General features: G+C 47.2%; 1 protein-coding gene and 1 long non-coding RNA gene across 2 annotated transcripts in view; one reads left to right on the top strand and one right to left on the bottom strand.

The window, feature by feature from the left end:
• The window catches only part of TH (tyrosine hydroxylase), a 414,235-nt gene that overhangs the window by 56,591 nt on the left and 345,291 nt on the right, over window positions 1-12,353 (bottom strand). The window contains exon 9 of the mRNA XM_069623939.1: window positions 1,696-1,765. Coding sequence (XP_069480040.1) covers window positions 1,696-1,765 — 70 coding nt within the window. The remainder of the gene's footprint in view (window positions 1-1,695; window positions 1,766-12,353) is intronic.
• Window positions 1-12,353, top strand: part of LOC138503877 (uncharacterized) — a 121,771-nt gene that overhangs the window by 37,147 nt on the left and 72,271 nt on the right. Inside the window, exon 2 of the long non-coding RNA XR_011279727.1 lies at window positions 10,280-10,343. This is a non-coding gene — a long non-coding RNA (uncharacterized lncRNA). The remainder of the gene's footprint in view (window positions 1-10,279; window positions 10,344-12,353) is intronic.

The raw sequence follows: 12,353 nt of genomic DNA, 5'->3' as shown, positions 1-12,353 counted from the left end.
AAGCATAGTCCAATTCCTTCTCCCACCCTAGTGAGTAAAAATCGCCAATTTGCACTGAGTGTTCATTATTTGATACACTCAGCCCCTCCTCCTTCCGAGGTCAATAATGTGGGTGCCATTACATGTTATTGGGTAATAATAAGTACCATTATTACAGCGCTTAGAAGCAATAGGTATCTGGCAGACATCTTTATGTAAAAATAAAAACCTGACATGTAGCTTTACTGCAAGCAAGAAACCACCCCTGATCATGTTGTTTACCATACAGCCAATGCCCCAACAGCATTCAATCATATCAGCCGCGACACTGTTCTTTCTTCTCAGAGTGCACTCTTACTCTCGCCAACAAAGCCAGTCATGTTACTATCATCCCATTGCTCCTCTAGCCAATGAGATAGACAGTACTGCAGTAACTGTACCCCTGGAGCTGTGTCTGTGGTCACTGAGACATCCAGCACTTCTGGTGCTGTGGCATAAAGTCATATTATGGTGTGGCTCTGATCACTGTGGCAGGCAGCAGTGATGATACTGTGGCAGAGAGGCCTGGCAAGTGATTGGCTGTGGCCGGCCAGAGGCCCAATGACCACTTTACGAGTTTGGAAGAATTTCAAGAGTAACCATCATCTAACATGAATACAGTTACCTCATGGGATCAACATGCGGCAACAGGAAGGGTCTTCATGATTTAGAGTCATGCAGATCCTTCAGTTATTCCCCATTTTGGAGCCCCATTGGGCTGCATTTTGGAAATGCGATATTACTGCATACAGGAATGCTTTTTTGTGGAGATGGGCATCATAACAAGTTGGCTGGTACATTTTAAAAGTTCAGGCAATAGCGTTTACCAGCACTATAAAAGAATATATATATTTTATTAACATTTTCAAGAACAAGTAATAAACATTAGAATACATTCAATGCAATGCTCTACAATATTACAGAATTCATACTAAGTGAAGGGCCCGCAGAGAACGACAATTAAACTAATCCATACATAATAATAGAAACCCAGCCCAACAAACAGACAAAACTAACAAGACTAACAAAAAAATATATATATAAATACAAAAATAACAGATGATGTTTAAAAGAAGAGAATGCAATGATGAGTATGTCAATGTTTGGGAGTCCTTCAATGATTTATATGGGGATTGTTTAATGGTTCTTAACTATGTGTTTGTGCATGACTGGTTTTATCTATTTGTTCACCAGCAATCTTACAGGACCGGCCAACTACAACTTTGCCAGTAGGGGTGAATTATTTACCTCCAGCTAAAAGCTGGGGTAAATCTGACTCCTACTGGCAAACAAATGCCTATAATACCGGCACAGTAATAACTCTGTTGGGAAATAGCAGCAAAATCCCCCCATTGAAGTCCTAGGGGACTCCATGGAATGGGGAATTACTGCCTTTACCGGTACTTGTAATCTGCCAGTAATTCTGGCAGAACATGTGCCGGTAACAGCAATTCTGTTTGCCAGTATCCGGACGGCAATACCGCCAGGATAGAGTTAAATCCCTAATGAGGCCCCTGCACAAATGCAAGCGTTTTTACAGGGTGCCTGTATCGGAACCCATAAAAGTGCAGTACGCTAAAACTTGCAGTATTCTGACATACTGCATGTTTGACTGTTACCACCCTACTCATAATGAAGCCGTTAGTGGTGGAAATAGACAAACCATGATCCGTTTACCTGTGAGAACTGCGCAAAAGTGTGGTCCGCTAGCATCGGCACGTGTCCAAGGAGCTCGTGGCAGCAGTCGCTTAATAAGAATAGAAAGCAAAGAGGTCAGTACACTTCACTTTGAAGAAGGCACGTTTTCTAACTTTCTTGTTCTAAGTGATACCATTTATCAATACATGAACTTGCCTACATTTGTTCCGGAACATGTCTATACTGGAAATACTTCACATAAAAAATAAACAAGTGGTAATTAAAAACACAAAAAAGGCAGATGCCTACATAAAGCGTGAGGAGGGGAGAAGAGCACAATGAACTTGGGGACATGACTAACAGATTAGACAACAGTGCATATGTAAAAAGACAATAAACACCAGTACCTAAATATGAACTAAGTTGCTCAAACTGGAGGACAGACCTAACATAGTTAAACGTATTTATAGAGCAAGAGTGGATGTTCAATTTGATAGAACGGCCAATGCAGTGCCAAGACCTGCTCCCAGAGTACCTTCGGGGAGTTCTTGCTGTATGGCTGCCAGTGCAGTGTCAGGACCTGCACCCAGAGTACCTTGGGGTCTTCTTGCTGTATGGCTGCCAATGCAGTGCCAAGACCTGCACCCAGAGTACCTGTGGGGAGTTCCTGCTGTATGGCTGCTAGTGCAGTGCCAAGACCTGCTCCCAGAGTACCTTCGGGGAGTTCTTGCTGTATGGCTGCCAGTGCAGTGTCAGGACCTGCACCCAGAGTACCTTGGGGTCTTCTTGCTGTATGGCTGCCAATGCAGTGCCAAGACCTGCACCCAGAGTACCTGTGGGGAGTTCCTGCTGTATGGCTGCTAGTGCAGTGCCAAGAGCTGCACCCAGAGTACCTTCGAGGAGTTCCTGCTGTATGGCTGCTAGTGCAGTGCCAAGACCTGCACCCAGAGTACTTTCAGGGAGTTCCTGCTGTATGGCTGCCAGTGCAGTGTCAAGACCTGCACCCAGAGTACCTTTGGGGTCTTCTTATTGTATGGCTGCCAGTGCAGTGTCAAGACCTGCACCCAGAGTTCCTTCGGGGAGTTCCTGCTGTATGGCTGCTAGTGCAGTGCCAAGACCTGCACCCAGAGTACCTTCAGGGAGTTCCTGCTATATGGCTGCCAGTGCAGTGTCAAGACCTGCACCCAGAGTACCTTCGTGGAGTTCCTGCTGTATGGCTGCCGGTGCAGTGTCAAGACCTGCACCCAGAGTACCTTCGGGGAGTTCTTGCTCTATGGCTTCTAGTCCAATGCCAAGACCCGCACCCAGAGTACCTTCGTGGAGTTCTTGCAGTATGGCTGCTAGTGCAGTGCCAAGACCTGCACCCAGAGTACTTTCGGGGAGTTCTTGCTGCATGGCTGACAGTGCAGTGTCAAGACCTGCATCCAGAGTACCTTCGGGGAGTTATTGTTGTATGGCTGCTAGTGCAGTGCCAAGACCTGACCCAGAGTACCTCTGGGGAGTTCTTGCTGTATGGCTGCTAGTGCAGTCCCAAGATCTGCACCCAGAGTACCTTCGGGGAGTTCTTGCTGTATGGCTGCTAGTGCAGTGATAAGACCTGCACCCAGAGTACCCCATAAGACCTGCACCCAGAGTGCCTTCGGGGGTTCTTGCTGTATGGCTGCTAGTGCTGTCTATGGGATGTCATAAGCCTTCCTTTAAAACTCTCCTGGCTATAGTAGTAGTTTGCTCTTGAGAGCCATTTCCAACGTGGGCATTGATTATGTAGACTGCATGCTAGGGACAGGGCTGTTGCATTGAAGCAGTGCTCTGGGCAGCAATGAGCGGAACTGGAAACTGCAAAAGCAGTATGGCAGTGTAGTAAGTGGATGAGGGGTTTGTTAGTGGAGGGAACATTCATTAGAACCTCTAGAGGGCAATAGTCTGTGTGAATGAGAAACTTCAAGGTCATGTAAGGATATGACAATGAGGGTGATGGGAAATTTGAACAGGCCCTCTTTTGACTTGAGCAAAGGATGGCGTGGCTGTAAAAAGAAATGGGAGGTTGTTGGAAGGACATTTGACAAGTTGCAAGCTTTCTCAAGGCAGCGGAAAGCATAAGGTAGAGGCCAAGCAGAGGGCTGTTACAATAATACAATCAGCTTCATTACGAGTTTGGTGGTATGATATGATATGGTATTTATACCGCGCCTATACACAGGTTTTTCAAGGCGCGACAAGGCAAGGGAGGGGAAACAGAGGGAAGACAGACAACGATCCTACTAGGTCAAGTGACATTGAGATCGCGCAAGTGCAGGGGAGCGGGAAGGGGAAAGTGTGTGGGGGAAGTAGAGGGGGCAGTGCAGTAAATAGGATAACAGTAAAATAATAAAAACAATAAATAAAAGTTCAGCCAGCTGGTGGCAAGCGCAAGAGTAAGAGCAGATCATCAGGGGTCAAATGCTAGTAGGGGCTGTAGGGATACAGAAACAGTCCCCGAGTGCAAGGGTCGCCAGGGGGGCATTGCAGGTGTGCAACTGGCAGGGAGGGGAACTGGGCCCGAGATCAGAGGGTGGCCAGGTAGCCAGTGCAGTTTCAGATTCTGCCAGGAGATTAGCAGGGGAGAAGATGAGAGAAATCAGAAGCAATGAGGGAGGTCTTGAGGTGCTTCCGGAATTGGAGATCGTTCTCCTCAAGTTTCAGAGAGGTAGGGAAGCTGTTCCAGAGGGAGGCCCCAGCAGACGAAAGAGATCTACCACCAACCCGCTGTTTGGAGAAGCGACTGACCCTGAGGGAGTTGGAGGTGGACGAGTGAAGAGCTTGAGAGGGAAGATATTTAGGAAGAGAGAGTTGAAGGTATTGAGGTCCCAAGCCCCAGAAGGCCTTGTGGACAATGCAGAGGGTTTTGAACTTAATCCTTGCCGCCACTGGGAGCCAGTGCAGAGATTTCAGTCCTGGAGAGATACAATCCCTTGGCTTGAGGCCAAGAATAAGTCTTGCAGTTCTGGTTTGGATGAGTTGCAGAGGGCGGAGAGTAGAGGCAGGCAGATTTAGAAAGAGGCTGTTGCAGTAGTTCAGCCTAGAGAGAACCAGAGCTCTGGAGACAGTGAGCTTCTGGGGAAAGGAGAGGAAAGGAAGAATACCTCTGAGTAGGTGCAGCTGGTACTGTGACTTCTTAGAGACGTCAGAGATGTGAGGAGGGAAGGAAAGTGTGGAGTCAAAGATGACCCCAAGGTTTTTAGCCTCACAGGTGGGAGAAGGAAGAGGGCCAAGAAAGGCTGACCATAGAGTGACAGGAAAGGAGGGAGCAGGTGTGCCGATGAGGAGAATCTCAGTGTTACTGGCATTAAGGCAGAGTTCATTGGCGGCACACCACTCCTGGATGGCGGACAGACAGTCAGAGATGAGAGAAGGAGAAGAGGTGGCGGAAGGAAGCCTAAAAATTAATTGAGTGTCATCCGCCTAGCACTGAAAGTTGGGGCACAGATCAACAATGCAGTGGGCAAGAAGTCCCAGATATTGGTTCAACAGCCAGGGAGAGAGGTTAGACCCCTGGGGAACGCCACAGGTAGAGATAGAGGAGAGGAAGGGCCCAAGTTGGACCTGGGAGGGTCGATCAGAGAGGAAGGAGGTCAGCCAAGCCAGGGCCTGATCAGTGATACCCAGGTTATCACGGAGACGGTTGAGCAGGATGTCATGGTTGACCATGTCAAAGGCAGAAGAGAGATCAAGTAAGATGATGACACAGGGGCTGTTGGAATCAAGGTTGGAGAGCAGGAGTCTAATACCACTGTGATACCACCAAATGGTATTACTGTTACCACCACTTGGTTCAGCAGTATTACCACCCGGGGTGTTACCACCAGAGCACAAGTGGTGGCAGGCAGTGTTAGTCCCCATCAATTGGAGTTCATAGGACTCCATTGGGATTTTGGCAGTAATACCAACAGAAGCATTACCACCATTCTGCTAGAGGTGTTTCCTCTGCCTTACTTCCAAACCTGTAGTTCAGCAGTGTGGTAATGTGGCAGTAATTCAGTGGTAACTCCATTACCACTGCATTACCACCATTTATTACCACTCCACCAAACTCATAGTGAGGCCCAATGTGTTAAATAACAGAGAAACTAATAGTTCTAGTATAATGGAATGTACTTCAGCTAAATTGAAGCCTGGTTGCTGGAAGGTTTTGAATGAATCATGAGAGCATTAAATATGGAACCCCATGGAAACACATTACTTAGATCAAGCACTTACTTTCTTGAGTTAATCCGAAGACATTAGGACATTTGCTTCCTCTTCGCCATTAAAAGTAAGCAACTAGAACAAACCCTGTTCATAGCCAGAAAGATGTCCCTGCTTACTTATTAAACATAAACAAAAGACTAATCTGATAAATATGTCAGTAAATGTCCTGAGACTTCAACACAAAAAACAGACTTTCTTTATGTTCTAAAATAGTCTTTGAACGCCAATAAAATAAAGAATATAATTCAAGAAAAATGGGACATATTTCAAAATGATGACAAACTAAGCAAATGATTGTCTGTAGAACATTATTTTCTAACCAACAAAGTAAACATTTGAGAGACTATTTTTGGTGGCTAAAATCCTTTCAAAATCTTCCAGACATCACTGTTCAGTTTGTGTAAAGTCACCCCGTGTGGGAAGCGTATGCCGACATATGACTCCTGAGCTTGCTGTACTTAGATGCCCAATAAGGCGAAACATGCCTGGCAATTCTTGTGATCTTGTACAGAAGGTATGTTGCTTAGCAGCTCAGCCTGGGCTTCCTCTTTTGGGGCGGGGCCGAGCCTGATTTGCATATGCTCTTTACCCTTCTGTAATGGCACACCAGAATGAATGGACGGATGCCCAGGACAATTCCAGAGGTTTAGACTCACACAAAACCTTCCAGCTAATACTCTGTGTTGCAAAAGTCCCTCTAAGCGGAACCAGTGATCCTAGGCCTATGGCCTGCTGCCTCTGCCTGGAGATCCAAACTACATGCACAGTAAAGCTGAAGCATGCCTTGGATTGCTGGTAGTATCCCGCAGAATGGATGAGTTCTAGCACTTAGAGATGGGCTGGTACTTCTGGGATGATATCAAGCCTGATTTGCATATGGTCTTTCCCCTTCTGTAACAACACACCAGGCTGAAACTTTGCAAGCTGTAGGGTTGCCCAAAGCAATGCAAGTACTTTAGATTCCGTCAAACCTTACCAGCCATCACCTCTCAGTGTTCGTAATGGACTGTGCATCAGGACCCTTAGCACTTTCAAACACGCCTCAAACACTCACAGAGAAAGGTAGAGCGTGGGTGGCAGCAGTGCAACCTTCCATCTCACATCAGCACACGCACCACGTCCACGCGCACACGCGCACACGCACGCATACATTCATAAATACCGTTTTCCTCCACGTTGCAGCCCACATCAACAGCCCACTCCCTCAAACATCAACACCGTACAGCATGGCAATCAGCCGTGCACGCCTCTCCCACACACAAAGGATGTATCTTATCACAGGCAACAGTAGTGCAGGCTTCCATTAGACACAATAATAGATTCAGCACTCCCCCGCCCCCACAAACACACACAGGCACCACGTAAACATAGGAATCCATAGGGAAGCTTGCACTTCACACAGCAGAACAGATACTACACTATGGGCAGCAGCAGAACAATGTCTATTGCACACAAGACACAGTTCTATCACAGGCAGCAGCAGGCGGGGCTTAATTAACATCAAACATTTAGGAACATGGGCTGTATCCGTGCAAGTTTGTATAACATACAGAAGAGGTATGCATAGGCAGTGTCACTGTAACATTCACATATGCCCATCAAACGTGCAACATGGCCAGCAGCACTGGAAGCTTCACGTCACCTTTTGCATTTTATTTGCACCCTGTTTTGGGTTACTCGTCCGCACCACACATGTCGAGTCAGGAAATTGAGTAAACATGCGGACACGCATAAACAAGCACTAGCCTCTGTCACTGCCTACACTATGCTTCATCAACTGGTTATATTCCATTTTCCTTCATCTGCTCCCACTTTGCCTTCCTGCGTCTGCCTTCCAGGGGTGGACTGTGAAACAAAATAGGCCCTGGAAATAATGTTCAAAGTGGCCCCATATTACACATTTTCGGCAGTCTCAACCTTTTTCCTATGGGACCATTGGAAATACTACACAAAATGTGCCCAAGCTCAGAGGCCTACTTGGAAATCTCCAAAGTTCACTATAGGCAAGTCCACCCCTGCTGCCTTCCCTGCTGCCTTCCCTGCTCCTCTGCTGCTCAGACTCTGGTCTACACATACGAGGTGTTGCACAATTTGCCAACCTGCAGACATGCCTTAGTGTTGTGATAGCACTACCGTGGCAACTAGTGCAATATAAAGTATTTGTATTCATATTCAAAAAGTGCAGCAAAGTGAAAGTTGTATAAGCATCACATGCACAATCAAATACACCAAGAAACCCCAGGCGCACAGAAAGAACAGCGCGAGCAGGGTGTGCGTCCTCTGCACCCGGAGGAGGCACAGCACTGTCTGGCAGCAGTAGGTCAGGTTTGTATCAAACCAAGAAGATGCAAAGCACACAAAGAAGCGGTGTGCTCATGTGCACACAACAGCACGCATTGCTTCTGCTGGTGTCCAGGTTGCAGCTAACTGCTAGGTGTTTTCCTCACTGAGAAGTGCTCGGTGCAATCAACATTTTGGGGTCCTCAGTCCATAAAGGGATAAAAGGGCGTGGATATACAGTAAGCATAGTAGGGTTCGCTATGCCCTGGGAAGGTCATTTTCCAGTAGCCTGCAAATAAAATGGGCCTCCTCATTACAAGTTCACGGGTGTGGTAAAAATATGGCAGTAATGGAATCACCACATTTTCTGGCGGTAATGTATTTACTGTCCCTTTAACCGCACCACCGGCATCCCAGCTTGACCTTGAAGTGGAGGATTTGCCGCCAGCATCATGTTGGAGGTAAGTCCTCCACTTGTGGGCCAAACAACCAGCAGATTTACAGCATTGAATAACCTCTCACGTTAAATCCGCCAAAAATCCCCATTGAGTCCTATGGACTTCACAAGCGGGGATTTACACTTCCTTACCACTGTTCATAATCCTACGGTAATGCCACAGGACCAAGTGGCAGCAACAGTAAACGGTCTTTGCACATTTGTTGCAGATTGGACGCCAAACTCGTAATGAGGCCCATGTGTGGAAATGGTTGGAAGAATGCAGATGTGGCAGGCATGCTTATCCTAAAAGGATGCTCTCCTGGACTCAAGCTACTCAGTTGGGGAGAGTCTCAGTCAGCACTCATGTTTAGAAAGGAACATTACAGCCAGCTATTAGTGAACCCTGTTCAGAGTCACTGCGTGACAGAAAGTACTGACAATGTCCCATATGAAAGCTAGTATGCTTATTCTGTCAGGACATCACGTTGACTAGATTCTATGTATATATGTATTTACCTCTGTATATATGTATGCAAGGAGTTGGTTTCTATAGGGCAAAACATACCTGGAATCACCAGAATGCTTCACAAGAAAGCAAGGATCTGCCACGCTAAGCGGAGGGTGATGATACGTGCTCAATAGGAGAGAACTATCAGGATTCAGTGATCAGAGGCTAATGAGTTCTTCTCTGATGAGTAGAGTCTTTCTTTATTTCCTTCCTGAAAGGCAGGATGTAAAGAATTCTCCTGACCTGTACTAGTAGGAGATTCCATAGCAGTGGAGTTGTGAAAAAGTGGGGGAACCTCCTGGCGAGGAGTCCATTATCAGGGATTTATAGGCCTGGGACATCTGGCCTACCACAGCCCACAGACCCAGCTGCTGCAGAAGGAGGGGGACATTTACAAGGCCCTCACCCTACTCAAGCCACTCATCTGGCGCATACCATGCATGATCCACCAGCATCTTGTGGAAAGCGCACCACAAAGAGATCAGTAAGGGACATATACACCTGTATAGATAACTCCATATTTATGCATGCCAGCTCGGAGCAGTTTCAGACATCCGAGGACTTCTATGAAGAGATATGCAGCCATGAACATAACATCCTTTCCTGTACCCGATGCAGCAACCAAGAGGTAGCAGACAGGCACTGAACAGGAAATCTGGAGGAAACAGGGACCAACAGGGAGAGAAGGGAGGACCTGTTGAAGCCAGGAAACAGAAGCACTGAACTGCCTGGTCAACAGAAGCCTGCTGACACTTCACCTGACTACATCATTTCTCCCAACTTGCTTAAGGACTCTCTGCAAAAATATGGATGCAGCTGATGTAGCCGAATACATGTGCTATGTACAGCACAGAGGCAGTGTTCTGTAGCCTCTAGATCCTGACAGGCTGGTCATGCCACAGTGTGAGAGTATGGACAGTCTGAACCGGCAGTCAGACCAAAGGTGCCCTAAAAGCAGGTGACAAAAGAACAATTTATGTGGGTAGCAACAGAAGTGTTTTCAAATTAGTGGAATGTTGAGAAATACTGTACTTCAAAAATGCATTGAACTATATGGCCAGCCATGTCTTTGTGTTCTTATTTGTCAGCTCAGATTGAATACTCATGTTGCACACCATTGTTCCTACCACCTGTTATTTTCCTATACTGTACATTGATTTGTTTTTCAGATTTCCTGGTACCAGGAGCAGGAGGAGGATGCCCCCTCCTCTGACTTGATTCAGCCCTGGAGGGGTAAGTGGCATGTGTGGATGTCTTAAGCTATGAATTCACTTTACTTTGTCCTAAATCATTTTGTAACTTTTTCACCCGTGTTCAGGCTCACACATTTTTAATTCCAAGTCTCACAGATTCTTTCACAAGCTTTCCAGTCATATACTTTGTGTCACAAATCTATGGTACGGTATGGTAATGTTTATTTGTAAAGCGCCTATACACAAGGCAGTGTTTCAAGGTGCTCATGGAGGGAGGGAACAGGGGAGAAAACAACAGTCATTCAGAGCCCTTGAGTTTCTGAACGATAACCAGTCAGCCCAGGCAGAGTAAGTGCATAGATACAATTAACAGTGAAGATAACAACAAATTGGTCTCACGACGATTCTGCAGTTTTTACAAGAGCATAGAGGCACCACCATGCAGGAGGAGGGACAGGAAGGGAAAAATAGACGATCTTCAAGGCATGGTACGATCAGATTGTGCAAGTGCACAGACAGTACAGGAGAGGGGAGGGAGAGGAGGGCAAGTGCGGGGGGGGGAAATTCAGATGCGCCCAGTTGGTCAGAAACTGGGTAACTGCTGAGAGATGCCCTTCTCAATGGGTAATTGACCGAGTGCAGTAGCAATGAGGCAAGTGCAGGCCCTGATGCAAGTGCTGGAGGACTGGCAAAGATGCCGGGTACCTGTGAGACTCTGAGGTGCTCCCACAGCCAGTTGGAATGCTGTGTGGAAGATGAGGGAGGGAGGGATAGTGAGGGGAGAGAGGTTAGCAGAGTAGATAGGGAGCGAAGGAAGAGGAGAAGAGGAATGTCTTAATGAGTTACCAGAACTTAAGGAGATCAGGCTCTTGACAGAGGGTGGCAGGGAGGCTATTTCAGTGGGAGGCCCCGGCTGAGGATAAAGATCTCCCTCCAAATCTCTGCTTAGAGAACTGGCTCACTCCTAGCAGGTTGGAGCTAGATGAGCGGAGGGCTAGGGAGGGGCAGTATTTAGGAAAGCATTGGTGAAGATAGGTAGGTCCCAGGCCCCAGAAAGCCTTGTGGTCAATGCAGAGGGTCTTGAATTTGATCCTTGCAGCCACAGGGAGCCAGTGGAGGGATTTCAGTGCCATAGAGATGCGGTCCCTTGGCTTGAGGCCAAGAATAAGTCTTGCGGATCTGTTCTAGATGAGTTGCAGAGGGTGCAGAGCACAGTGGCAGGGAGGTTGAGAAAGAGGCTGTTGCAGTAGTCAAGCCTTGAGAGAACCAGGGCTCTGGAGACAGTGAGCCTCTGTGGGAAGGTGAGAAAAGGAAGAGTACCTCTGAGGAGGTGCCACTGGTAGTTGGACTTTTTAGAGATGTCTGAGATGTGAGTTATAGTTATTGCACCCTCACTCAGGGTTTGGCACTTCGTAGATCCTTCTTGAACTTCCCCTGTACTTGTCCTTGGTATGTTCCCAGACTCCTGAAACCCATGCCTTGGTTTTGCACACCTATTTTACTCCTTCTATGGTACCCTATTGCTGTGTCTCCCTGTTAGTTCCAGGCCCTCTTCCTGTCATGCAAAGCATCTCGCCGGCACCGCGTACCTGCTCATCGTTGTTGCTGTGATGTGGAAGCCAGGCTGACGCAAAGGTTTCTCCAGAAGAATGCGTAGTGTGAGAAACCAACCCAATGCTACCCTTATGTACAGGGAAGCGCTAAATCAGCTCCCCACGCCACCAGACGGCACTTCCCTGATTAGCCTGATGTAGGGACTGTCCTGGGCACTGGCAGGGAAGGCCACTCAGGATCCAGATGTACAAAGTGATGATGCTGGAGAGCGGTGTGCTGGGTTAAATTGATGGTGCGGATAGCCGTTTACAGTATTGGACAGATGATACTCGACAAGCAGCTGGTAACAGCAGTAAGGTAAGGTAGCTGGAAAGGAAAACCTTAAAAGAAGCCGAAGGCACGACACGGGAAACAGTCTGTCCCAGAGATAAGGCACAAGGAAGGAAAAAATAACAAAGAAGAAGAAGGAAAGCAGAACTGAAGGCTACTGATGGAA

The sequence above is a fragment of the Ambystoma mexicanum genome, chromosome 11, assembly GCF_040938575.1.
Source record: "Ambystoma mexicanum isolate Mex_15411 chromosome 11, UKY_AmexF1_1, whole genome shotgun sequence".
NCBI lineage: Eukaryota > Metazoa > Chordata > Amphibia > Caudata > Ambystomatidae > Ambystoma > Ambystoma mexicanum.
This window is presented reverse-complemented; position numbering and strand designations above follow the sequence as displayed.